At 38.3% G+C, this 26474-nt stretch overlaps 2 protein-coding genes across 4 annotated transcripts in view; one reads left to right on the top strand and one right to left on the bottom strand.

The window, feature by feature from the left end:
- Window positions 1–4033, top strand: part of NME2 (NME/NM23 nucleoside diphosphate kinase 2) — a 5370-nt gene extending 1337 nt beyond the window's left edge. The window contains exons 2-5 of the mRNA XM_008568295.1: window positions 112–241; window positions 1226–1327; window positions 2351–2463; window positions 3780–4033. Of these exons, the coding sequence (XP_008566517.1) occupies window positions 116–241; window positions 1226–1327; window positions 2351–2463; window positions 3780–3897 (459 nt within the window). The 5' untranslated portion in view covers window positions 112–115 and the 3' untranslated portion in view covers window positions 3898–4033. The remainder of the gene's footprint in view (window positions 1–111; window positions 242–1225; window positions 1328–2350; window positions 2464–3779) is intronic.
- A 4388-nt stretch (window positions 4034–8421) lies between these two features.
- MBTD1 (mbt domain containing 1) overlaps window positions 8422–26474 on the bottom strand; it is a 67262-nt gene continuing 49209 nt past the window's right edge. For all 3 annotated transcript variants that reach the window (XM_008568293.1, XM_008568292.1, XM_008568294.1), the window contains 5 exons: window positions 23231–23378; window positions 21783–21865; window positions 21135–21369; window positions 20574–20651; window positions 8422–11656 (listed from right to left, as the gene is read on the bottom strand). In XM_008568293.1, coding sequence (XP_008566515.1) covers window positions 11538–11656; window positions 20574–20651; window positions 21135–21369; window positions 21783–21865; window positions 23231–23378 — 663 coding nt within the window. In that variant the 3' untranslated portion in view covers window positions 8422–11537. The remainder of the gene's footprint in view (window positions 11657–20573; window positions 20652–21134; window positions 21370–21782; window positions 21866–23230; window positions 23379–26474) is intronic.

Genomic DNA, 26474 nt, shown 5'->3' with positions numbered 1-26474 from the left:
GGCCGTACAGCAGCGAGTTGGGGGAGGCGGGCCGGGCGGGCGCCCACGTGGCTTCCGCGGCCGCTACCCGGACCCGGCTCCCGGGCCCTGACCGCACCCCTCGGCCCGCAGGACCATGGCCACCCTCGAGCGCACCTTCATCGCCATCAAGCCGGACGGCGTGCAGCGCGGCCTGGTGGGCGAGATCATCAAGCGCTTCGAGCAGAAGGGATTCCGCCTGGTGGCCATGAAGTTCCTGCGGGTAACGCGGCTCCTCTCTCCCCTCCCGCCTCTGCAGCTCGGACGCGGGTGTTTCCCTCCCGGCAGCGGCTTGTCAGCGTCTACTTTCCGAGTTGGAGCCCCACTTGGCCAGTTCCGCTCCCGCGAGAATCCCTTTGCCCTCTGCCCCGTCCCCAGGGTCGCTGTGGCCCCCCGATCCTTCTCCGAGGCCCGGGAGGACAGGCGCCCTTGGGAAGGTTAAGCTGAGTGACGTGACTCTTGCTCCGGGGCTGGCTTCCTTCCCGCGGGGCGTCCGACCGTGGGCCGTCACCCTGCCCATCCGTCGCAGGGGGGCATCAGGGAGTGAAGAAAGCCCGGGCCCCGGGCCCCAGACCCCCGACCCTTTTCCCCTGGTCCACGCGTGCCTACATATGCACAGAGTGGAAGCTTGATATCCTTTTGAGCTTTGGCCTGCAACTTCGAGATGACTGAGGTTTTAGGTGTGGTGTCCTTCCTTTGGCGTGTGGGAACTATATTTTCCACGTTAAATTTTTGAGGTGCAGATCAGAACGATCAGAACCCCTACACTTAAGTATCTACTGAAATTTTAACCAAGTTCATCAGTGAAGAGAATGTTCTCAGTTATCTGAAATATTTAAAAGGGCATTGGGCATTGTGAATAGGCCGGAGTAGTTTGATATGACCTTTGTCTGGCATATTTACTTCAATTGCAGCCAAAATTTAACTTGCTAAATCTAGATTCTCAAACCACATACTTTTTACGATTATAAAATCCATAATCATAAAGACATTATGAGGGTGTCTTTATGACCTTTCTGCTAAAATAACCTCAGTTTTGTGGTCTGGATTTTTTTTTTTAAATACGCACCTTACGAATGTGAGCTAAAATACCAAATTGGACATTTACAGAGTCTCCCATGTTAATGGGACTGTCAGAGAATGGGATGGAGCTATACTTGAGACTTTCCAGCTCATTTCCTAACTGGTTCCTCTTCTTGAATGCCAGGCCTCGGAGGAACACCTGAAGCAGCACTACATTGACCTGAAAGACCGCCCTTTCTTCCCGGGGCTGGTTAAGTACATGAACTCAGGGCCAGTTGTGGCCATGGTGAGTGCTTTGGGGGATAAAGGGCAGCCAAGGAAAATTGCTTAATTCCAGCTTGTTCCTTTTTTAATTTAAGACATCTCCAGCTACTCTAAATTCTTTGTTTTACAAATGGAGCCTGTTGGGGTTATTTAGTTAAGGGTGGAACTAGGGGCTTGGGAGGAGAAAGGAAAGGGAATCAGACCTTAGGAAAAAAGTAGGACACTTTAAGATAACTCAGGGCTTAAACAGAGTCTCACTTTCTACAAAAAAGGGCTAAATTTCTTCTGTTTAGACAGGTGTTTCATTTTATTTGGCAGCTGGCCGGTATGGGGATCTGAACCCTTGACCTTGGTGTTATACAGCTGCACTCTAACCAACTGAGCTAGACAGGTGTTTTTGACCTTAATGTTTCCTAGATTTAAAAAGCACTTTGTTCTATTTTGTTGTGAAAAATTCAAACATAAGTATATAATATACAAGGCAGAAATTCTCTGATCCTATGGTGGAAATGAAGCAATTTCTTCTGGATGGTATTAATGTCCAATTGGGAGTGAAAGAAATAGAAGTAGAGGGTATAGTAGGGAAGCACTGAAATTGTGGCGAAAGTACACCTACTTCCTGTTCCTCCCATATGACTTTTCTGCTCTTCCCTGGGACACTTTGCCCTTTCATGTCAGTCTTAGCCATCTCTTGCTCCGTCTTCTGGGACACCATTCCCACTGATCCTATTCCAGTCTATTAACTTTTCTCTACCCTTGCTTTACTCTTTCTTCTCAGTGTTTGTGACTGCATAAAGATTCTTTGATCTTGTTTATTTCTGTTATAGACTGGGACATCTGCAAGGTGGGGAGACTTCTCTGTATCCTAGCAATACGTTTGGAATGGAGTTTTTTATATAGGTCCCTACTAACTGCTGGGGTTAGCTGATAATCATATCACTGATTGGTCTCACTGATGTGTGCTGTTAGGTAGGAGTAAATAAATGCTTGTTGCTAATGGTCCTGAGTGGCAGATCTGATGCAATTCCTTTTCCCTACTGTCAAGGTCTGGGAGGGGCTGAATGTGGTAAAGACGGGCCGAGTGATGCTTGGGGAGACCAATCCAGCGGATTCTAAGCCAGGCACCATTCGTGGGGACTTCTGCATTCAAGTTGGCAGGTAATTTCAGGGTGGGGAGGGTGTTGATGATTTTTACTCAGTGAAAAATTTTTTTTTTTTTTTTTTTTAAGATGACCAGTAAGGGGATCTTAACCCTTGACTTGGTGTTGTCAGCACCACGCTCAGCCAGTGAGCGAACCGGCCATCCCTATGTGGGATCCGAACCCGGGGCCTTGGTGTTATTAGCACCGCACTCTACCGACTGAGCCACGGGCCGGCCCTACTCAGTGAAATTTAAAGGGAGTATAAAGCAAATATTTTGGGCATGTCCCAATTTTAGAAAAATTTGAACTTTTGAATTAGATGGTGATTATCATTGAATAAACGCTTTCATAAATAGCTACTTCCCTAGGTTGCTTAAAATTTTAACCAAGAGAGTGCACAAGGGTGCTGAAAGGAAGGGCTCTAGCCTTGCTTCTGTCTTTTTTGCACTGTGGACATGGCTGTGTCACTTAAATGTCTGGTTCCCTCACCTGTGCAAAATCTGTACAAAAACTTTACAGTTATGAGATACAAATGAAATAAAGTTATTGTTATTAATAAGCATGTATGCTATGGTTGGGTTTTTTAAAATTAATATACAGCAGAAGTAGCTCTTGATAATGAATACATCACATCTAGTTAGGGTTTTGGTCTGGAGTAGGTTTGACTATCCCTGTATTTTTCCAAATTTGAAAAGGAATGTTTTGTGCCATCAGCAATTTTGGGGTACAAGCACTATTTTTTTTTTTTTTTTTTTTTGGCTTTTGTCTTTTTCCGTGTCTGGCAACGGATCGCAACCCTCAGTGTTGCCCCCGTACCAGACCGGGACCGGCAATGGGAATGCAACCCTCGGCGTTGCTCCCGCACCTCGCTCAGCCAGTGAGCGGGAACCGGTCTGTATGTGGGATCCGAACCCTCGGGCGGGAGCGCCGCTGCGCTTCCCAAGCAGCGCACTATCCAGTGCGCCACCGGGCCGGCCCACAAGCACTATTTTAAGAGGGAAGAACCTGGAAGCACAATACAGTTGAACCAAGGTCTTTTTATCAAGTACCTTTGTAGTTTTATAGTTGCTATAATTTTTTTTTTTTGGTGGCTGGCTGGTACAGGGATCCAAACCCTTAACCTTGGTGTTATACCACCACACTCTAATCAGCTGAGCTAACTGGCCAGCCCTTTATTTGCTATTAAAAGGAAATACTTTGAAGGTGTAATTGGTCTGCTGTTTTAAGTGGCAAGTTGGCTGAAAAGGTTTGCAGTAGCTATCCTTTGCTGTACCCATTAAACAGACTTTTGCACTTTAAAACATGGTAACTTGTAATTGTTTTCTTTCTTAGGAACATCATTCATGGCAGTGATTCAGTAAAAAGTGCTGAAAAAGAAATCAGCCTATGGTTTAAGCCTGAAGAATTGGTTGACTACAAGTCTTGTGCTTATGACTGGGTCTATGAATGAGGTGGACAAAGCAACAGTCCCCTTCAACACCACTTGATGTGTCCCTGAACACAGCTGTTCATTCCACTGACTTGGAAGCAATGGATCCATCATTCTTTTCTAAAGCATATTTACAATAAAGCCCTTGGAAACTGGGTGCAGTGTCCTGTGCTTATTTGATTCTAAGCTGAAAGAAGTGACTTGCTTCCCTGGCTGTAGTGGCATTATCTAAAACTAATCCTGTTTATTATGGAAGAATGATCTGAATGATCTCAGAACCTGGGTATATTTCAAGATAATCTATGATGGGAAGTAGCAGGGCTGAAGAGGTAAAGCATGGCACCCTGGTATACCTAAGGAAATCAATAACAACAAAAAACTCAATTGCTTTAGCTGATGTTGAAATGTGTATTTCTATAAGGATTTGTTGAAACTTGATAGCATGAAACATACAGACTAGTCAAGTGGGCCAGATTTACATCTTTGTTGACTATGAATTGGACAAGATATTCATGAGAAAATAGAAGCCTAAAGACGTGTGAAAATGGGGATAATACCTACAACCGTAATGTGGAACTAAATAAAATAATGCTAAATAGCACCTATCAATAAAAATCATCTGTAGCACTATCACTTGGGAGTCTGGCTTAAAAATTTATAGAAATATGTGGATTTAACTGTTTTGTGTTAAGATGGTGAAAGCTAAATTTAACTCACATATAAGGTAGTACAGGTTGAGTATCCCTTATCCAAAATGGTTGGGATCCCAAGTGTGGATTTTTTTCAGATTTTTGTAGTATTTGCAGAATCTACACTGGTTGAGCATCCCTGATCCAAAAATCCAAAAATGATCCAATGAGTACATTTTAGAATCATGTCAGTGCTCAAAAAGTTACAGATTTTCAGGTTAGGGATGTTCAACCTGTATGTTTTTAACACATGTTGCTACACCAAATACAAAATAATGGCTGACATTGTGATATAAATATTTGGTCTCTGCCCCTGTTCCTCACACACAGCTCCTAAAACCTTTAGAGGGCTGGCCGGTTAGTTCAGTTGGTTAAGTAGTGTTAAGACACCAAGGTCAACAGTTCAGATCTCCACATAGGCCAGCAACCAAAACCAAACACAAAAAGCCACCTTTGGAATCGAAGTCATGTCCTTTGGTATGCTAGTGAGACTGACAGCTGGGGGCTCCTGAATAGCTTCAGGCTGGGGGGGAGGTTGGCCGCCAGGGGAACCAGCCTTGTGATTAGAGGGTTGGGGCTTTCAGTCCTGCCTCACAACCTCCAGGGTGGGGAGAGGAGCTGAAGACCAAGTTGATTACCAATACCCAGTGATGCAGTCAATCACGCCCATGTAATAAAGCCTCCATGAACCCCCCAAGAGGCCAGGATTTGAGGAGCTTCCAGACTGCTGAGGCGCCTGGAGAGTGGCATGCTTAGAGGGCATGGAAGCCCCACACCCCTGTCCACATACCTTGCCCTATGACTATCTGTATCCTTTATTATATTCTCTATTAAGAGCGTGGCGCTGATAACACAAAGGTACAGGTTCAATACCTGTATCAAACAGCCGCCAAAAAAAAAAAAACAAAACCAAATAAACATAAGTAAACTGTTTCCGAATTGCTTTCTAGCAAATTAATTGAACTTGGGGAGGGGATTGTGGGAACCCTGGTTTATAACCCATCGGTCAGAAGCATAAGTCACAACCTGGGGCTTGAGATTGGCATCTGAAGTGGGGGGGCGGTCCTGTGGGATTGAGCTCTTAACTTGTGGGACCTGACATTATTTCCAGGTAGATAGTGTCAGAACTGAATTGGAGGACACCCAGCTGGTGTCTACTGGAGAACTACTTACTGTAGGGTAATCACCCCCCCCAAACCTTGTATTTAAGTGTTGAAAACTTTTTTTTTCTTTGAAATGACATAAATACCTTAACAGCTTGGAACAAAAAAATGTGTCAGGATTCCAGTTTCCAATCAACCATTGACAAGAAATTTAACATTTTCTAAATTATTTTTCAACTTCAAATTTAATCTAGTTCATGTATGTTTTATATGCTATATACTTTCATCACAGTTAAGCAGAAGTAAAGCTATTAAAATAAGATTCTGGGGCAGGGCCTGAGGACCTGCATTTCAGTGTGTCCCCTGGTAAGGTACTTAGCAGCAGCAGTTAAGTATGGGCTTACTCTGTGCCAGGACTATGTGAAGAACTTTACATACATGAATTTATTGAATCTTCACAATTCCTGGGAGGTTGGCACTAGTATCCCCATTTTACCACTGAGAAAATAGCCAAGTTATGTAACAAGCAAGTGAAGGAGCCAAGTTCCACCCCAAGCAGATGGCTTCAGAATCCATGCCTGTGGCTACTATGTTTTACTGCCTTTATATAGTTTTTTTTTTTTCTTTTTCGTGACCGGTAAGGGGGTCGCAACCCTTGGTGTGGTGTCGCCCACACTGCACTCAGCCAGTGAGCGCACCGGCCATTCCTATATAGGATCTGAACCCGCAGCGGGAGCGTCATTGCACTCCCAGCGCCACACTCTCCCAAGTGCACCACGGGGCCGGCCCTATATAAATAGTTTTCTAAGTGACATCAGAAAGTCGTGAGTTTGGAGGGTATGTGAAGTAATTTTGGAGTGGTGAGAGTTTAGAGGAAGGCTTTGGATGTTATGACTTACTTTGGTAAAAATGAATGAGAAAGACAAAGTAGGCTATGGTGAGATTAAAAATACTGCATCTGGATTTAACTGTTTTGTGTTAAGATGGTGAAAGCTAAATTTAACTCACATATAAGGTAGTACAGGTTGAGTATCCCTTATCCAAAATGGTTGGGATCCCAAGTGTGGATTTTTTTCAGATTTTTGTAGTATTTGCAGAATCTACACTGGTTGAGCAAAAAAAAAAAAAAAAAAAAAAAAAAAAAAAAAAAAAAAAAAAAAATACTGCATCTGGGGCTGGCTGGTTAGCTCCGTCGGTTACAGCGTGGTGCTGAGAACACCATGGTCAGGGGTTTGACCCCTATTCCAGCCAGCTGCCGAAAAAAAAAAAAAAGGTACTGCATCTGGAGTAAGATTGGGTTTAGGACCTAATCCTTTACCAACTACATTTATGAAAGTGTGAAAGTGACAATTTATTCAGAACCTTTTATGCTTTCGATATACCTTTTTGTTTTTAAACACACAGCAAATGTATTATTTAAAATGCATTACTTTTATAGTACCTGTAATGATAGGAATTCCAAGTTCTATTTTGCCTGCTTGTGGGACTTGGAATTCATAACAGGCCAAGGAAGGTTATTCCAGCCTTAGTAACAGTCTGCAAAGAGAAATTAGTTTGAGGGGGGGGGTTAGGCATAAGTGGGTGGGGGACACGGGGTAGAAATGCAATGTGTAGTAGCTGCCAGTATGAATCTGGCCTTCACATCTTGGGCACAAGGGGTGACAATCAGCTTTGTATCTCATGAATATTCATAACCAATTAAAAAAAAAAGAAAGAAAATAGTTTAACTGCTTTCACTGTCTTGCAGTGCTGAAAAGTTACTTATTTTGGGGAACCATTTGTTACTCAATTCTGGCCATAATACATTATCAGGAAACTAGTTTCCCAAAAGGCATGTAATGGTTTAAAGAATATATATAACAAAACTCATGGGATACTAAATGAGACACAAACTGGGAATTCCAGCTTACTGGGGTAACTGTTCAAGCCATTTAAGGTAGAAAGCAGGGCAGAAATTAGGTTCTGCTTTTGTTTTTCTTGGAATGCGTTACATTTTTCTAAAGTGTGAAATTAACCCCTGAAGAGACCCATCCATCTCATTACTATCTTTCATATCCTTTTCCAAGTAATAAAATTCTCTACAAATTGGTTTTGCAGTAAAGTTAAATAATTTTCCAAAGAACCAGCTGTTGGTAAAGGACTTTTTTGCATCCCCTTTTAATGTAGACTGCAAGAGCTAGCTGGGATACTCTATTTACATTCTATTAATTCTGCTGCTGGGGGAAAAAAAAGTCATCCTACCAAGCATGCTACCCCAAACATGATGTTCTAGCTAAGGTGATTTAATTGCCCCATCAATGGTCCACACTCATCTCTACTCCTGCTGTGGTTTTTGCCCTTTCCTTCCCTGTCTGTGAAATCCCAGCTCCTGTGCAAACTTGTCCATACGTCTATCCATATTCTCTTCCTCCCTTGCCAGCCAGTTGTTAAAGTTCTTCCTCACAGCACTCAGGTGCTTGTTTACCTTATTAAATTACATGGTCCTTGAGGAAAGAACTGATCCAACTGCTTACAGAAGGCACTCAATTTTTTTTTTTTTTTTTAAACATGACTGGTAAGGGCATTGGATCTTAATGCTTGATTTGGTGTTGTCAGCACCACGCTCTCCCAAGTGACCTAACCGGCCGTCCCTATATAGGGACCCGAACCCGTGGCCTTGGTGTTATCAGCACCACACTCTTCCAAGTGAGCCACGGGCCGGCCCTTGAATAAAGAACCCCCCCCAACCAAAGCACATTAAAGAACTGCTCAAATACAGCTTAACTTTAACGTTTTATTTTGTGTAAAAAAGGGCAAATTTAGTGAATTATTTTCATCTTGTACACAAAGTTATAATTTTAATGCTTTTCACATCCATGCTGAAAATTTGCAATTTGGTAAAAATGAAAAGAACATAAATTTCTCCGAAGGAATTTTTCACGCCATTATATACACTTCATGAGAAAGTTTTAAACACTTTCTCAATAATCACAAGTTACCAAGAAAATAAAAGATTAAATTTGTACAGATATTGATCTATATACCAAATACATACAGAAATGATGTAAAAACCTTATGCAGTTTACTTTTTTGACCTCTGTCCTCAAAAGATTTGCCTAGGGACAGATGCTTTTCTTTTGTATAAATGACTGTGGCTTTATTTAAAATATGAAAATCAAAGGAAGAAACCCAGTTTAATCACAGTATTTTTAAAATCCCTTCCCAATATTAAAGGATCATTACCAAATATATAGCACCATAATACAAATATTGATGGGAGAGGGTATTCACATCACGCAAAATTAATAATAATAAAAACAAACAAACACTGAAAACCCGTGTTAGTATCCGTAGAATAACAAGTTGATAACAGCTTTAGCTTTCCTCATACACAGCAAGGAAAAGGTTAAAGAGTTTAAACTACCAAAAATCCCCAAATAATCCTAACAGGGAAAAAAAAAACAAAAAACAAAATGAAAACCAAGGTCAGCAGTACATTTGAACTGTAAAGAGTTTGGGGCTATTGAGTTGTACAAGTGGCGTTATGGCTAAGACATAAATCTCCTCTGCATTAACTTATTTTCTGTTCATCAGCAGGAGGAGTTAGAGTCTGAACAATGAAGAGGGCTTCAGATTATATTTAGACTGTAGGAAGTCCTTACCAACCTTTAACTATTGGTCACGGGATCAAGACAAGAAACACTTCATGACTAGCTGGGAAATTCTAAAACACTCCGAGCCAGGTTTTGCTTATAATTGGAAGCTTATGACACCTGGCTACAAATGAGCATTTCACAGAACTAATTACCAGGATTGACTGGCTCTCAGTCATATCCCTCCTGGTTTATTCAGTTCCCCATAGAGCCCCTAAACCCAAGGTACTGATAGAGCACACCATACGACAGGCTTCTTGCGCCCGTATTTTGGAATCAGAGTCCTGGGTTTGATTCACTGAGCCTGAGAATAAAGACTGCTGTAACCCTTACTTTGGAACTCTTTTAGGCTTTAAGTTAATGGGAAGATTCTTCAAAGTTAAAGATGTGGGAAGAGTGAGGATGTCACATTTACAGTAGGTCCCTCTCAGCAATGTTGTTTAAGATAAATATCCAGTAAGTTAACAGCTAATTCACATATATTTGACACACGAGAATCAACTTGTGTTGATGTGATCTGCATTTATGCCCCAAAGAGTCAGTATTAAGAAATGGTGACATGCAATTCCATACATTCTTATACTATTAAGTAACAAATTTTACTTCCAGTAGCTACTACAAAACCTTGTATTATTAACCCCTCTTGCATAGAATGAGGTAAACCTGTGCGTATTACCAATGCTATTATTCCCAAAAGTAGAGCACTATTTTAGAAAATAAATTGCTGGTTTTTAACGTTCTATGCATTTTAAAATTCAAACAAAAATCTTACCTAAAATGGTCTCCTGGGGCTTTCCATTAACATTTGTTAAAGCATTCCATAGGCTGAAGGACTGTAGAGGTTAATCATTTTGATTAATTTCTAATTAGCCCTACCTATATTCCAGAGGAGATGGTCAATATTACCACTCTGAAGAGGCCAGGCTAAGACCCAGAAGCACTTCTAGAACAGATGCAATTAATTCCTGAGAGTTTAGTTTATGAACCTCACTGGTAAACGCTTGAGCTCTCATTCAGTCACAACTCAGTAGAAAGTCAGAAAATGCAGAGAGCAAACCTTTCACCAATTTACCCTTGTATCCTCTTTTTAAAGGAAGCCATGTAAATTTTAAAATAGGGAATGTTCAAAATGGTCCAAATCAGTTATTACTGTTAAAATAAATTCTGAATACAATTAAAGACAATTCATACTGTACATATGGAATTCAAAAAAATTAAATTCTCTTTCAAATTAATTTTCTAACAGATCCAGGATAGTTAAAAGCAGAGCTGGAATGATTTCGAAATCTAAACTTATTTTGGCTTTGGACAACTTTTAATTTGATTCTTCTGGTGGTACAGAAAGAACATTTGTTTTGGGGTGTGGTTATGCCAAGTTGTTATCTCACAGATGGAGGGAAATGGCAAAGAACTGATCAGAGTCCCTTTTGTGGGGCATTTTTTAGTTAAGGAAAATAAAAAACAGGACAGTATTGCATTTTTCCCAACTCCTCATCATGTAGACTGAGATCCTGTATATCTTGTCAACCATTCCAGTTTAACACTTTAGTGTTAGGATAATTTTACTCATTTTTTAACTAAAAGAGAACATATAAAAGTATCCAGAGTTCTTCCAGTTTCATACAGAACTCCAAATAAATTTTCACAGAATGAAAAACATTTCTGTACAAACATTTAAAATGGGCTACAATAAAATGCCGACAAGAATAATTAATTACCCCTTCCATGATCTATGTGGTGATGAGCCCTCCATGAGGGGGTCAGTTGCATATTTCTGCAGCAAAGGAAGCTGGAGATGTGACTGGCCTAACTTCTAAAATCCCAAAGTCTCCCAACAGGTACCAAAAAGGTTCATTTGTAATGACAGTTCATTTGCATTTACAACTATATCCTTCTTAAATCATTTCCTTCAATCCTGCTACCTACACTTTAATCTTACCAAAAAAGTTAGAATTTCAGTTCTTGTTAACAATGCACATAAATCCAAAGTTGGAAAATATTACAAAATTCTTTCAAAAGCTTCAAAACAACACAAAAATTGTCCATCTTTATAAATTGAAAAATTCCCTCCCCCCCCCCCGACTAAAATAGTTTCCCTACCCACCTGAAAAATCTGGAACTGAAATTTTCTGTTTAGCAAAATGTCCCAGTAAAATAGCCCCGCTGTACAGCTGAGTTGATTATAAATCAGTCCTGTGTAAAATGCTTCCCCTCCCGCCCTCAGTTTCTGAGCCACGTTATGGCTCCTGCTTGATGTAGAAGTTGGCAGAACCATTGCTTTCCTGATCAGATGCTCCTTGAAGGAAATTATAATCCTCTCCATCTAGTAACTCCTCCTTCAGCTGCAATGTAGTCACTGTATGAAAGAGAAATACATATAGGGGATGTTATTAAGCCTTCTTAGAATATTCAGACTGCCTTTAATCTTCATGTTCCATCAGCTTTATAGTTAATAAGATTATGAAATCTTAATATTAAACCTCTGAAGTATAAACATTCATCTAATTTTAATTTTCAAAGTATATCAACAGTCAAAGAATGTTCTGAAAAGAAACAATACTACATATTGGACACTGCACAATGGATATCTGCCACAGAATGTTCAAGGTAATATTGCTCACTAATTAGACTAATTAGAATTTTTCTCAAGTATTCACTTTTAGTCAATGTCTATACAAACAATGACATATTTCCTGCATGGTTCTGAGGTATATTTAATAAGTAACAACACAATAAACATGACTTTAGTATAATCTGATTATCCCCAAAGAGTGCCTTTATTAATGAAGGAAAAAGATATAAATCTGACATTAAATAATATATTATCTATAATATGTTGACACAAACAAATCTGATATTAAGTAAAGTCCTATAATTGAAACTAAAATCATGAAAAACCTGACTAATCATTTTAGTTAATAAAAGTTTATTGACTTGAGCGATGTGAAAATCACCGATATAAAAACTTCTAACATGTCCAATGTTAGAAGTAACAGTAGTGTTAACTTAGTAGTGTTTACTGCCTGCCTGTGCCTGCCTGTGTTCTTATCTGGTAACTTGCTTTTTAACGAAAACAAACCAACAGTTAGGTAGTCCTCAATTTATGAACGGTTCATGTTCCAATATGTTTTTATTTCTATGGAAAGCTGTTTTTCAGTTTCCAATATTTTAAGTGGGGCTTAGGTTTCTGGGTAGCCACAGAAGTCATGCTAGTCAGAACTTTTAGTGGCAGGAGGGCTCTTTCTAATGCGTAATCAAGGATGAAGAGAGAGAAATCTCATCTATGCTGGGCCCAAAACTGGTCTTAGGCAAAAATGTTAGGCCAAGTTTAACTCTGAGATTTTCCTATTTCCTTTTATAAGCCCCTCTTAAGTTGTTACTACCCCTTAACCTAATTACCCAGTACTATCAGGCTGCCCTACATCCTTTCCTTAAAGCCTATGCTACCCCCTACAGAACTTCTCCCTTTGAAAAAGTTCTTTCCTACTTTTCTTTTTTTGATTTTGGTGGCTGGCCATACAGGGATCCAAATCCTTGACTTTGGTGTTAACAACACCATGCTCTTACCAGCTGAGCTAACCAGCCATCCCCCCTACTCTTCTAATGAAAATAATCTTAGTTAGGTGTTAGAAACTAGTTTAAATACCTACCAACCTCTCAAAGATGTGTTCAGGTTTCTTAAGAAATTACTGTTTAACCAAAACTGAATTGGTAAAATTTCAAATAATGGAAAGAACAAGCAAGGTGGTCTCTTATGCTAATCCCTCCGCTGGAATCTAGTCCCATGGTGAACAATGCTAATCTTCGCCCCCAACTTCAGCACACACAGATCTGCTAAATCAGAGGTCACGATCTGTGCTCTTCCCCACCTTGCCTGGGCCCCATGGTTGTTCTTAAATTTTACTGAATACTTTGAAAAAAGAGTATTCACATAACATAAGCCTACTATGAGGGTACTTCAAAAAGTTTGTGGAAAAATAGAATTAAAAGATAATAAGAAAGAAAAAAAAAGACACTAAGAATCTTTCCATGATCTTTTTGAAGTACCCTTGATGTTCAGTGGGAACTCACTGGCTGCTACCCACCACCCTGGGCATCCTGAGTGCCCTATTTACCAATGAGCTTGCCACACTCCTGCTGTTCCTGCACGCATCTGGCTACAAATCAAAGGTAAACTTTGTTTTTCTTTTGTCCATTATGTATCTTTTCATTAACGGTTGGAGTGAGAGGATGCATATATATATGGAATATAAACTGGGAACTGCTCATACTAGAAAAAAAGTCAATCTATGAGGGGAGCTAGGACTTAAGAGTATTTAGATGGGTAGTAAGCAATTTAAGTTTTTCATGAAACAAAAGTGTTGCCAGATGGAACAATATTAAAATGGCTACACTTTTAAAGTCAAATAGTGAAGTCACAGAAAACAGTTCATCTCTTGATTTTAGTTGCAAAAGATTAATTTCAAAATAATGGCCTGTGGGCCGGCCCGTGGCTCACTTGGGAGAGTGTGGTACTGACAACACTAAGTCAAGATCCCGTTACTGATCATCTTTAAAAAAAAAAAAGGCCTCTGACATCTAATTACTAATTAAAAGAATAATCTTTTGGGAATAAAAAAAAGAATAATCTTTTGAGAGATGGCAATTTATTTTATTTTGGTGCTTATTTTGGTATTGGTAAAAAATGTAATAGCCCAAAGACAGAAAAGTGAATACACTATGGGTATAATAACAGCAAAACGAACACCAATCAGACTGTTGAAAGGGAAAGCATACAAAACTGGTCAGTTCTTCCTTTCTTTAAAAAATTACTTAATAAAAATGCTTTAACAGAGAACCATGTCAAATGTATGTTATCCTTCAAATCTAACAAACATGCATTAATTGTTAGAAACATTTTAACAATACCACAAAAATAAACACATGGAAAAGAAAATAAAAACCCACGTTTCCTTAAAGGTGCACAAAGCCCAAGTTTCATTAAAGGTGCAGTACCCACAATAAAAGGTTGATTAAAACAATATCTTGTTATGTGACGATCGATGGCTAAATGAATGAGAAAAGCATTACTGTGCTTCAAGATCAAACAGTTCCACTCAAATGAATTTTTTTTTTAAATGTAAGAAAGATAAACATATTCTAAAGCACATCCTGAAGCTATCTGCATTTATTGCTAACAGCCAATTTCTGGATTATGTTCTTAATCATGTTAAAATATGGAAATGATGCGCTTAAAAAAAAGTCACTCAAGATAAAGGTGAAACCACTCACTCAGATGTGGAATGTTTTAATGCAAAGTTGCATTGTTTTCATGGAATCTAAAAATAAAGCCTGTCTGATATTTTCACACTTGCCATTTATCCTTTCCAGGCCTTATTTTCAATGAATAATGGATGAAATAAAATAGATGCTGTGGCTGAATGTCTTTTTCTACACAAATGCTTTGTTTTTAAAAGGAAGTCACTTTGTTGCACTAATCACTAACCAAAATCACATTTTCCCAGCTACAAAGCTCATAAATAATAAACTCTCTCAACAGCTAATCAAACTGTAGCTTTCAGATAGTTAAGGTAGCAAGGTAATCCCTACATGATCTTACCAGAGTAAAATCACACCAAGTCCCACAAGATGTGCCCCCAGCTCAGAAGATATCACAGACAACAGTGGAAGAAAAAAATCACATAGTAGGCCATGTGGGTTCCATCTAGTACATCCACTCTAAGTTCCTGGTTTTGTCAATCCCAGAAGTCAAGTTTTGTTTTACAGGAATGAGTAAACTGTCACAAAATGTAATACACGCCTTCAAAATCAGTCTAACATTTAAAGAAAACACATCCAAAATCCAATTAAAATTCAAATATATTCAGAACTCAAAATGCAAACTTGATTAGGTAAAAGCAGACTCATAAAAAACAAGTGCAAAAGAAAAAAAAAGTTAAACAAACAAGAAAAGAAATTGTAATGCTCTTTAGATACTTTGATGTTTTTCCATTAAAGAGCAGGTAACGTGCAATCCTAATCTGTTTTTCATACAAATAAAGTATTATAATTTCCTCTGGATTTAAAGGTATCAGTCATCTTCAGAGAAATAGACTGGGAAAGACCAAGATGACCTAATATACTGTGAGGAAGGTAAAAGCTAAAGAACACATCCTAAAATGGCAAAAGAGAAGGAAAAAAAATAGTGGCTGCTAACTTCAGGTGTAAAAATATCAGCAAACGGAAGAATTGAGAATAAAACAAAGCTATGTACTAAGTCACATCTAAGTTTTTAACACACAAAGGCCATTTTAAAGAATGCTACTTATATGAAACAATTTAGTTTAAAAGTCATAATTAGGATATGACAGAATATATGCCAAGGCAGATACCACTTTGGCTTTGAAGCTGAATGATCTGTACTCATGTCTCAAGTAAAGCCCTCCTGATAACTGAGAATTCCACATTTGTTATGAGCAATTACAAAGGGCAAAACCTTCTGCAGTCTTCCTTATAATCTACTACCCTTGCCCTAACCAGTTAAACTCAAATGTCATTTACATAATCACTATCCACACATAAATATGAAATTAAGAAAATAAACCACTCAAATCCAACACTAAAGTTATATGGATATCATATATCCAAATCTGTTATTCAATTAAGACTGGTAATGTTACTACCAAAACTAAAATTACACTGGAACTCAAAACTTATCCTTCCCATGAATGAGACACTATGGAATGCTATGAACAAAGCCTCATTTTTGAATGTGATCAATCAAACTGATACCTAATGACACATTTCTCCCCCAAGTCAATTCACACAGAATTCTGCAATGCGAAACGTTCAACCATTTTAATGAAACCATGAAATATTACAAGTTGCCTCACAATTCCACAAAATGGAATTATAACTTTGCCCTAATTTGAAGCTAGAAGTGTTTTACAACAAAATAAAAATTGTTCTGTGATGACTCGTTTTAGTGAAGTGACTGCTAAGAACTAGCGAAAATGAATTTTTTAGTTGAAAGAAAAAAAAATTTAATGAGTCAGCATCTGTCATGGCAGACCATGCTTTGTCTCCCACCACCCTACCCAGTACTTTTACCCTCTGTGATACCTGAGGTGCTGAGGTGACTAATTACCTGTTTTGAAGCTGGGACTGAACTCTCGGCTAGTGCTGGGAGGTGGGAAGGCCTCCAGGGCTGTCTGTGCTGGAAGGGTTCGATATGGAGGAGGAGTCAACTCTTCGTCACCAGAGAAGCTCCTCCGCAGCCCGCCTGTCATGGGCAGGCTCGACAAACAGACAGGCTTCTTCCCAACTGGCATCTTCCTCTCTAAATATCAAGTCAGACTAAAGTAAGCTTCTACTTACATGCGTGGTAAGAAAAGTGCATTATATAACTAGGAAAGTTGTGTTGCATAGGATGCTCGGAAAAGAGAACCAGCTATGCAAGGTTTGTATTTCCAAAAAAGGGAGTGAGTGAGTGAGAGAAAGAGTGTGTGTGTTTTGGTGGTGAATGATGGGGGAGACTGTTTCTACTCTTGGAGAATCTGGTAATCCTGGTCCTGAGTCTCAAATAAATTTAAAACAAAACAAAGCAAAATGAACTATAGAGAACATTTAGTGTGGAGAATAGCTAATTTCTTTCAAAAAAATCTCATCTTGAGGTGTAGTGAAAACCCAATGGATGAGAGACAGGGTCTCAAAACACTGTTTTTAGGGTAGCATTTCACTTTCCAAATAAGCCCCAACACTGGCCTTGAGAGAGAAATCAGAGTGAAACAATTTAAATTTATTATGTGAGTGGCAGGATTTTATTGATATAAAATGTCTCCCCCTAACTCTTAGTTTACAATCCACTTCTTTTTTTTCCGTTTTGCACCTGACCTTGGTGTAACAATCTATTCTTTTAGAAAATACTTGTAATTCTCATTCTGATGAGTACTTCCAAAAATTCAAAGCTTATTAGACTGCAAGTTCTTAAGCAATCTAATTTCTTTTGAAACAAATTTATCGCACTCTATTCATAAGCACATATAATCCTTCCAAGACTTGTACAACGCTTTCACCAACCAAAAAAAATACTCTGAACTTTGTAAATACTGAATGATCAAGCATAGGGCATTAATCAGATTGAAAACTGAAGGATACTTACATATCTCTGTGACTATAAGTTAAGTCTGTTTTCTTCCAGAGTATACAATGACCCAGATAGGAGCAATCAGAAATCATGTTTCACAAAATAAGAACTAAGAGATAAATCTAAGTAAGACAGTATTGCTATGTAAAATGATCTAGAAACTAAGCTACCAGTAAGTACACACCCAATTAATTCTCAACTGCCAAACCAAAATCACATGCAGCAATCACTTAGGCTTTTTCTAATATACCACATATTTAGAGGTAATAATGCAAGCAGAAATCCCCCACTCCTATGACTTACAGTAGCTCCTGATAATGGTGAAATTTAAAACAGAAATTAATACTGCTTTTCCTGTTCTAAGTACTACACCTTAAGAAAAAGAGGCTTTTGAGATTAGACAGTCTATATGATCCTCTTGGCAGAATATTACTCTTATTTTCGAAAGTGCTAGTTAATAATGATCCCTTTAAGGACCAGCCCATGGCTCACTTGGGAGAGCGCGGTGCTGACAACAAAACACCAAGTCAAGGGTTAAGATCCCCAACTAGTCATCTTTAAAAAACAAAACCAAAACCAAAAAAAACTATCCCTTTATAGCATGTACACAGCTCATTACGAAACAAGCTAGAACCATGAAGCCAATCAACTATTTCTGTAAAATAATAAGCAGTACCAAAGAACATACTGACGGACGTTTTTAAGTACAGAAAGACCAAAGAGCTGTAACATGAAACAGAGCCAGAACACAATAATCAACACGCAAACTTAAGAACAGGTAAAAGGTTTGGTAGTCCATCTGCTATTGATATGTCTGCTTGCGATGGATGACTTGTGTTTCTAAACCCCAAATTCTTTCTTATTTGGGCAAAGTTTTGTGGGAAAAATTTCTAATAAACTGTTGGCTGAGTAACATAAAAAAAAAAAAAAAGGAGCAAGCAAGTACCCTTATAATGAAAACTGCTGCTTCTAAATCTGGTACTACAATTCCTTATCCTCAATTCCAACATTCAAAAAGCTTTTTGTGAAATTTGGCAACAAAACCATACCTCACTTGGTGATAGTATTTATAACCTTTATTTGGTCTATTTAATGTAAATATTAATACAAATTTTGCTTCAGAAAATGCTCCAGAGTCTGCAAGGGGTGTGATATAATATATGCTACAGACACCATATCTCTTTTCTAAAATCCAAAAAATTCTGAATTCCAAACCACACCTGGCCCCAAGAGTTTTCTTTTTTTTTTTTGGTGGCTGGCCAGTATAGGTTATCTGAATGGCCCCAAGGGTTTCTCATATGGGATCGTAGGTCCGTAGTTCTTTTCCTTTCTATGCCCAATGGAAAATTTAAAGGCATTAGGTAAGATGTCATAATATTAAGGGCTGTTAAAACATCACAATTAAGAAATACGCTACACATTTACAGCTAAATTCATTTTCCCAGCTAATCCAGAAATCTGGTAATGATAAGTGTCAATAAAAACTGGGGTACTAGGGCTGGCCCGTGGCTCACTTGGGAGTGTGTGGTGCTAATCACACTAAGGTCACGGGTTTGGATCCCTATATAGGGATGGCCAGTTAGCTCACTTGGGAGAGCGTGGTGCTGACAACACCAAGTCAAGGGTTAAGATCCCCTTACCGATCATGTTTAAAAAAAACAAAACAAACAAACAAAAAAACACTACACACACAAAAAAAACTGGGGTACTGATATTATTACTTCATTAATTGCATATTTCTTCCCATGTCACTAGCCCGTTGATTCAAGATAACTTAAACTCCAAAAGTCAGAAACAAACCCTGCAAGAATCACACTGAATGAGTCACATGAATTGTATACACAACATTCATAAATTATTTCTAAAAAGTATGTCATACAGCCACTGAGTAAAAAAAACTGTTCTTAATTTGACATCTTAGAAAGAAAACTCTGAAATCTCAAAGTCTTACCCAACAGAAAGTGAAAAGACAGGATAAAGCAACTTGGACTAATCACTTATAGAAAGCTTAGTGATCACACCTGCTATGGTTAGTCCACTGACATAAAGTTCCCATGCGAATTCTTCCTAGTCATTTCCAGGTAAACAGAGACTCATTTTGATCTGACTGGTCTGTCAATACTCTCTAAAGTTCTTTTAGGTGAATATCAGACCTGGCAAACAGCTGATAAGCAAAATAATTCTGGGCCTACAGGAGGCTTATGCCTATAAAAGACAGGGCAAGAAACAGGCCCGCAGGTCATTACCAGTGTGAAGCTGATTTGGGTTTCAAGGTGGGAAGAAACTTGTTTTTCAAAGCACCACTACAGGGTAATAGAAGTTTTTAAGTTCCCCATTTAAAAAATTATAAGTAAATACACGAACAACTATAATCAGAAAGGTAAGAATAGAGTATCTTTGACTTGTTATGCTGCTTCAGTCTCTTGATTGTTAATGAGACAGAGCAGAACTTATCTGAACACATGGCATGTCACCTGGAAAAACCTGTTTCAGTTTTAAAACTCAAGTGTACTATTTACTTTTAAAAATATCTTTACATAAAAATAACCTTATCTCAGAATGAAATATATCATGACAGGTTTCATGAAGAGAAAAACCTGTGGCTTTCTATGGTGGGGGAAAAAAGATTTTAAAAGAATCAAATACAGCTATCAATATATTTTATAAGGTAAAATATATCACAGAAAGCATATTTAGAAAAATTTGCTTAAGCCTAACTTTATTAGCCATCATCCTGAATTTCTTACAAGAAACATTCTAGGAAGAGAGTTGTGCTGTATAAGAAGATGGCTTTATCAGGCTCCAAGAATTGTAAGCATCAATCATTTGCATTTTATAAATAAAAAGTTTTAAAAAAAGGATTAACTTTCAGTAGGTTTACATATTATTTCAAGAATCATTCATAGCTGTACTCTTTACCATGTATGCTTTAAATACCACAGTAACAATTTTTCCTGTCAATTAAAATATAAGCGTTTCTCATTACTGAAAAGGTTTGCCTTTTATGGCATACTGCACCTTTAAATTTAAGCAAACACAACGCACAATCATCAGTTTTCACAAGGGATAGCATTTTCTGTGCAAGAATCCTGTGACCCCAATTGGTTAACAATTAGAAAATGTACGTGAACACCATGTGGTGACCCACTTTTCTTATGTCCTTTGTATTGCTGGGACTTAGCCTTTTTCTTCTGTTTTGATGAAACTGTTTGGCTTTCTCTTGATGCTGAAAAATAAAAGGGAAAATTGGTACCAAATAATTGCTTACAACTCCCTTAGACAAAATATCTTTACCAAGACTATTATGCTTATAAAAGTACATGATGCTTTGAAAACAAGGGTACTTGTTCCTATAAAACCATGAGTCTCAATACCAGACAGATTTCACTATTTACTCAACAGTAATTATATACCAATAAATTTTTAGCCTGTAATTTAAGACTCAATAAAACAGTAAGTTTAGTTTAATTTGGTGACTGTTGTGGCTACAGTCATTATGTAACTGACTACTGAGTTCACACTGCCATGGTACACATGGTCTGATTCTGTGACGTTGTCATTGAATCTTAATACCTTACCTGGCAACCAATCAGACATAGGTATATTCTTGTCCTGTGAGCTCACAAGATGACTTATGTAAGACAGTCCTCAGAAGAACTGATTTTTTTTTTTTTAAACAAAAGGAGACTTTTTCTGTATATCAACTTACACTGTGATGCTGGAGGCTGTAGTTGATATCCAGTTAACTGACACCACCCTACAGGATAGAGGTCAGGGGACTCACAGTCTACCCACTGATCATATTCTTCTTCCCATCCATCAAAATGTATCCTCAAGAGACGATGAATAATTCGAGTTACTGTGGCTACACATATTAAACGAGGCTCCATGAGATCTACTGCTTCTAATTTCATTCCTACACGAAATCCGTGATTTGGAACATCCTGACACAGAGAAGCAAAACATTAACACTGGTGTAAAGAAGAATGCACAACTCCATTGTCACTAACAAAGCAAAAAATAGAAGCAATGCAGCCAAATAACATACTTTCAACCAAAAATCCCAAATAATTCTTTAATTATTTAAACATTTTATGGAAGATGAAATATTTAAGAACTAGTTAAAAAATGTATTCATTTATACCTCACTCAGAGTAAAAATGAAACATAGTTTGGAAATAAGTTTTGATACCTAAGAAAATATTTATATTGTTTCATTACTATATATATATATTTAGATTAATCTCCAGCAAGAAATTCTAACATAAGGTGAAGACATTTTGATCAACAACGATTTGCAATTGTGGGGCATCAACCTCCCCACCCCCGCAATTATTATGCTGCCATTTAAATTTACCTTATTAAATAGTTTTACTGGTGCTGCAATGGAGCCAGTTTCCCTGAGGTAGTCAAACCATTTAAAAGGAAGTTTTGTGTAACCTAAAAAACACGACTAGCTTAAGTAGCAGTTCATTTAAAATAAGCATAATATTAAAATGCAGATAAAAGGTAACTCAGTACACAAAATCTCATATTTCAGATTATATGATAAACTTTTAACTCATGGTCCAATACTGTTGAGTGCAGTAATTCCTCCACGTTATACAGATTTTCCCCCTTTTCTAGACACATTGGTGCGCCTACTTACCCTAAGGAAAAAGTGACTCTCTTCTCTGTTCACTTTTTTCAATCTTAGGCTTTAGCACAGTTTAGTATTTAACACTTTGAAGTGGTATTTTTCTTTCTTTGCAAGAAAACTAGCTGAGCAAATACTATTTTTATAGATCTCTGTTTTAGCTCTTTCCCTTCTTTTCTTAGAGAAAAACCCATGGCTCAGATATCAAAATTAGGAAAAACATTGTGTAAGCCATGAGAGTTAAAAATAGACATAACTCCTTTTAAAAAGCCATGTGGTAATCTAAAGATGGAAACTTCTCTCCCTCAAAGGCTAAAGCACCTATTTTAAAAAAATGCTTATGGATGGAATAGCCCGTTGGGCCTATATCATAGTCTCAACAGGGTTTGAGAATACCAATTTATGTTATAAAACGTACAGAGATGCTCAGGAAAAATTCTACACTAATATAATTTATTAAATCTAGCTAGAACAGTGATTTGTTTTTCAAGCACCCCAAGTTCTTGTATATATATGTATGTTTATCTATACATAGATACACAAATTACACAGGTGAGCATCTCTTACCAAAATGCTTAAAACTAGAAGTGTTTCGGATTTCAGACTTTTTCAGATTTTGGAATATTTGCATATACATAATGAGATATCTTGGGGATGAGACCCAAGTCTAAATAAGAAATTCATTTATGTTTCATATACCCTTATACACATAGCTTTATACAGAACTTTTAACAATTTTGTGCATGAAACAGATGACTTATCACATGAGGTCAGGTGTGGAATTTTCCATTTGTGGTGTCATGTCGGCACTCAAAAAGTTTTGGATATTGAAGCATATCAGATTTTGGATTAGAGATGCTGAACCTTATATATATATTCACAGAGCAAGAAAATTTAGGGCTGTGTTCAAGGTTGTAAGCAGATACCGTGTAAGAAGAAAGCAAGGATTAAAACCCAGTGTTTAGGGCCGAGCCCGTGGTGCACTCGGGAGAGTGCGGCACTGGGAGCGCAGTAGCGCTCCCGCCGTGGGTTCGGATCCTATATAGGGATGACCGGTGCGCTCACAGTGCTCACTGGCTGAGCGTGGTGCGGCCGGTCTCAAAAAGGACAAAAAAAAAAAAAAAAAAAAAAAGGAAAAAACCCCCAGTGTTTATATTAGGATAAAGTACCTCTGGGTGGAGTAAGTTCAATCATGTTAATTTCACAGAAACCAACAGGGAAAATAGAAGGAGAGGTTGCATGATAACAGAACCAGTCAGATCCATCTGCTGCTTCTGAGCCATCAATCCCAATCATCAGGAATCCGTCAGCTAGCACCTTTTAAATTAAGAGAATCCCAAGTATTTGAAGTTAGATTCCATTATTATAAAAATGATACTTTAAATTAAGTGACATTCTAAAAGAAAGGTAAAGCTATTATATAAAGGTCTCTTAAAAGTAAAAAATGCTTTTCTATTGAATTATGTTAAATAACAGAAGTTACAGTATAATAAAAAACCTATGTAAATTCTAGTGTGAACCAGAAACAAAAGCAGTGTTACACGGAAGAGATTTCACAGGTCTGGGAAAAACAGTGCTTCTGTCAATGGCTAAAGCTGCCTGCTCTTGTGGCATCATGAAATTGGGCTGAGTGTTCTTTTAAATTAACTATCTAGTCTCAACTAGGCTCTAAGTCTTACTAATAGCTTTTCTTCTTTCCTTCTAATTTATCACATAGAGGAGTTTTTCCAAACCTTCTCCACCTTCTGTAAGCTGCAACTTGACCTCTCCTGCTAGAGATAATCATGCTCCTCTAAGACAGATACTAAGGCTGGCCCGTGGAAGGGTACTCTTACTCCGTTTCTTCATGCCTCAGATTGTTGTAACAGTTAGTACCCCCTCCTTTTCTTAACTAAGACAAACTTCTCCATCTTGCCCTATTACCACTAGGACCTGGCTCCTAAGACACCATCTATTGTAGGCTAATGTTTCCCAATTTTTATTACACAAGAAAGATTTTATTTTGAAATAGGTTCAAACTTACAGAAAAGATGTAGACTAGTACAATGAACTCTGTATAGTCTTCACTATGAAACTCCTATGTTATACTATGTAACTCCTTGTAGTCTAATTTTTGTCCTTATCTAAACTGCTAAATTCACCAATAACCTTAGCTTGCCCAATCCAATACCTTTTCCCCCAGCACCTACCCTCTTCAAACTTCAACCTCACTGCGGTACTTGATACTGTTGACTATTCTTAACTTCTTGAAACATCTTCTCCCAGACTCTAATCATATTACCGTCTAGTGATCAATCTTCTCACCTCTCTAATCATTCCTTCTGCATTCCTTCGGTGGTTGCCCTTTCGCCTCCAGCCTTCAAGTTTCTGATAAACCTCTTTTCTTTCTGCTTTGAGGACCTCATCAAAAGCCAGTCCTTCAATGATCAATGTCTACACCAATAATTCTTAAAGTTTGATCATGAGTTTGCCTCTCCCCGCCCCGGTGTCTCGGTTCCTGGACACTGAGACATATTCTCTGAGAGTTAGTATAAGGCATCAAACCAACAACTCCTCATTCCTTCAGAGGTAATCAATGACCAAGTCTCCCAAACTCCACCTCAAACATTCAGTCCCCCCTTTTTTTTATCCTTGCCATTAATCTCTCCCTTGACTATCTTGTTTGATATTACTGCTTTCAGCTGTCCTCTAAGGACATCTCCCCTTCTACACAGTTAAACTTTCCTTCAGTATGACCTGTTCATGCCAGAGATGATCATCAACTTGCCCCGTCTATTAAAGACTGCTCAGATGGCCTGACCAAGCATTTAAAGACTTTACTGGTTTCATATTATCTTTTTTTTTTTTTTGGGAGGTGGGGGAGGCAGCTGGCTAATAGAGACCTTTGCGTTAGCAATACACTCTAACCAACTGACTTCACTGGCCAGTCCCACTTTATCTTTTATTCTCTGCCCCCAAGTTCCTTTCTCCTAGTTATCTCTACTGTACTGGACATGTGCAGTAACTTATTCTTCAAGCTTCACAGCTTTACCTAAGACCTCTGGACAGTACCACCCCATTCGCATGAGATTCCTTTCTTCTAAATACAGCAGACTGGACCAGGAGCTAGTATATTTCATGCAGGGAACTAAGCCAAAAGCTGGGCCCAGCTATTTAGATTCTCTCTCAGTAATTAGAATTAACAGACACAGAGACTGTTGTCAAGTCATGGGTGGGAGCTGAGACCTGAAAGACTGTGATACAAAACAGGGCTTGGGCCCCCATGTGCAGACTGAGCGAGCAGGGGACCAACTGAGAAAGACTGAAAGAAAAGTGGCATAGACTCAGAGCAGAGATGGGAAAAAGATGATCCTGAGAGATGGGGAGAACACTACTGGGTCTGTGTCTTTCCAGTTCTCATCCCTCTGCCCTTGGATATCTGTGAGACTGCCCATTGTGTCCTTAGAGCTAACTTGAGTGGGCTTCTGTTCCTTATAAACAAAACCCTTGACCAGAATATCCAGTGCAACTTTTTGGATATGCATTGTATGTGAACTATTCACCATTTCTGAAATGTGGCCTGTACCTTCCTATCTTTATGCTTTTTGTGCGCATTCTCTTTCCATTGGCACAGTTTCATCCTGAATCACTGCAGGGCCCAGTGTTCCCATCCTTCAAGATGCAGTTTGCAAATGCTTTCTTTTCTATAAAGCTTTCTCTAACTTCTCTGAGAACATGTAATCACTCCTTTCTCTGTATTCTAACAGTACTTTGTATCTCTTAAGTTATAGTCTATCTTGTATTAAACTTTTTATCCATCTTACCTTCTTTATTCCATAATACTGGAAGCTTTTAAAAGACCAAACAAAACCTAGCACAGAAAGTATTAAGTATTCTGAATGATGCTTGATATTCTACTCACTAGGCACTTTATTCTCATTTTAAGAAGCAGGGCATTGTAATAATGACATTGGTTCCCACGCCTGGCTGATTCTCAGAATCACCTAAAAAATTTTTAATTTTCTTTTCCTTTTGTTAAACAAATACAGATTTCTGAGCAATTTCTTGTAATTCTGATTGCACAGGCAAGTCTGGAGGTCATACAAATGAGTATTTTAAATCTTATCAGGTGGTTCTGATCACTAGTCAGGTTAAGAGGAACAGGGTTTGCAGTCAGTCACATCTAGCTGTGTGACCTTGAACACAGGTACTTGGAACATGGCAGCTATCATAACTGTTTTTAATTCTTTTGACTTAAGGTTTTAAACTGCGTTGAAATGCAGATTACTCTCTGCCCTGACCAGCAGCCAGAAAAAAAAAAATGCAAATCTCTGCCCTGACCAGCAGCCAGAAAAAAAAAAAAAAAAAAAAATGCAAATCACAATTTAAGTGACACCTTTGTGTACACAGATTCTGGATCAGTGGTTCTTTTTT

This window comes from Galeopterus variegatus, unplaced genomic scaffold (assembly GCF_000696425.1).
Source record: "Galeopterus variegatus unplaced genomic scaffold, G_variegatus-3.0.2 Scaffold395, whole genome shotgun sequence".
NCBI lineage: Eukaryota > Metazoa > Chordata > Mammalia > Dermoptera > Cynocephalidae > Galeopterus > Galeopterus variegatus.
This window is presented reverse-complemented; position numbering and strand designations above follow the sequence as displayed.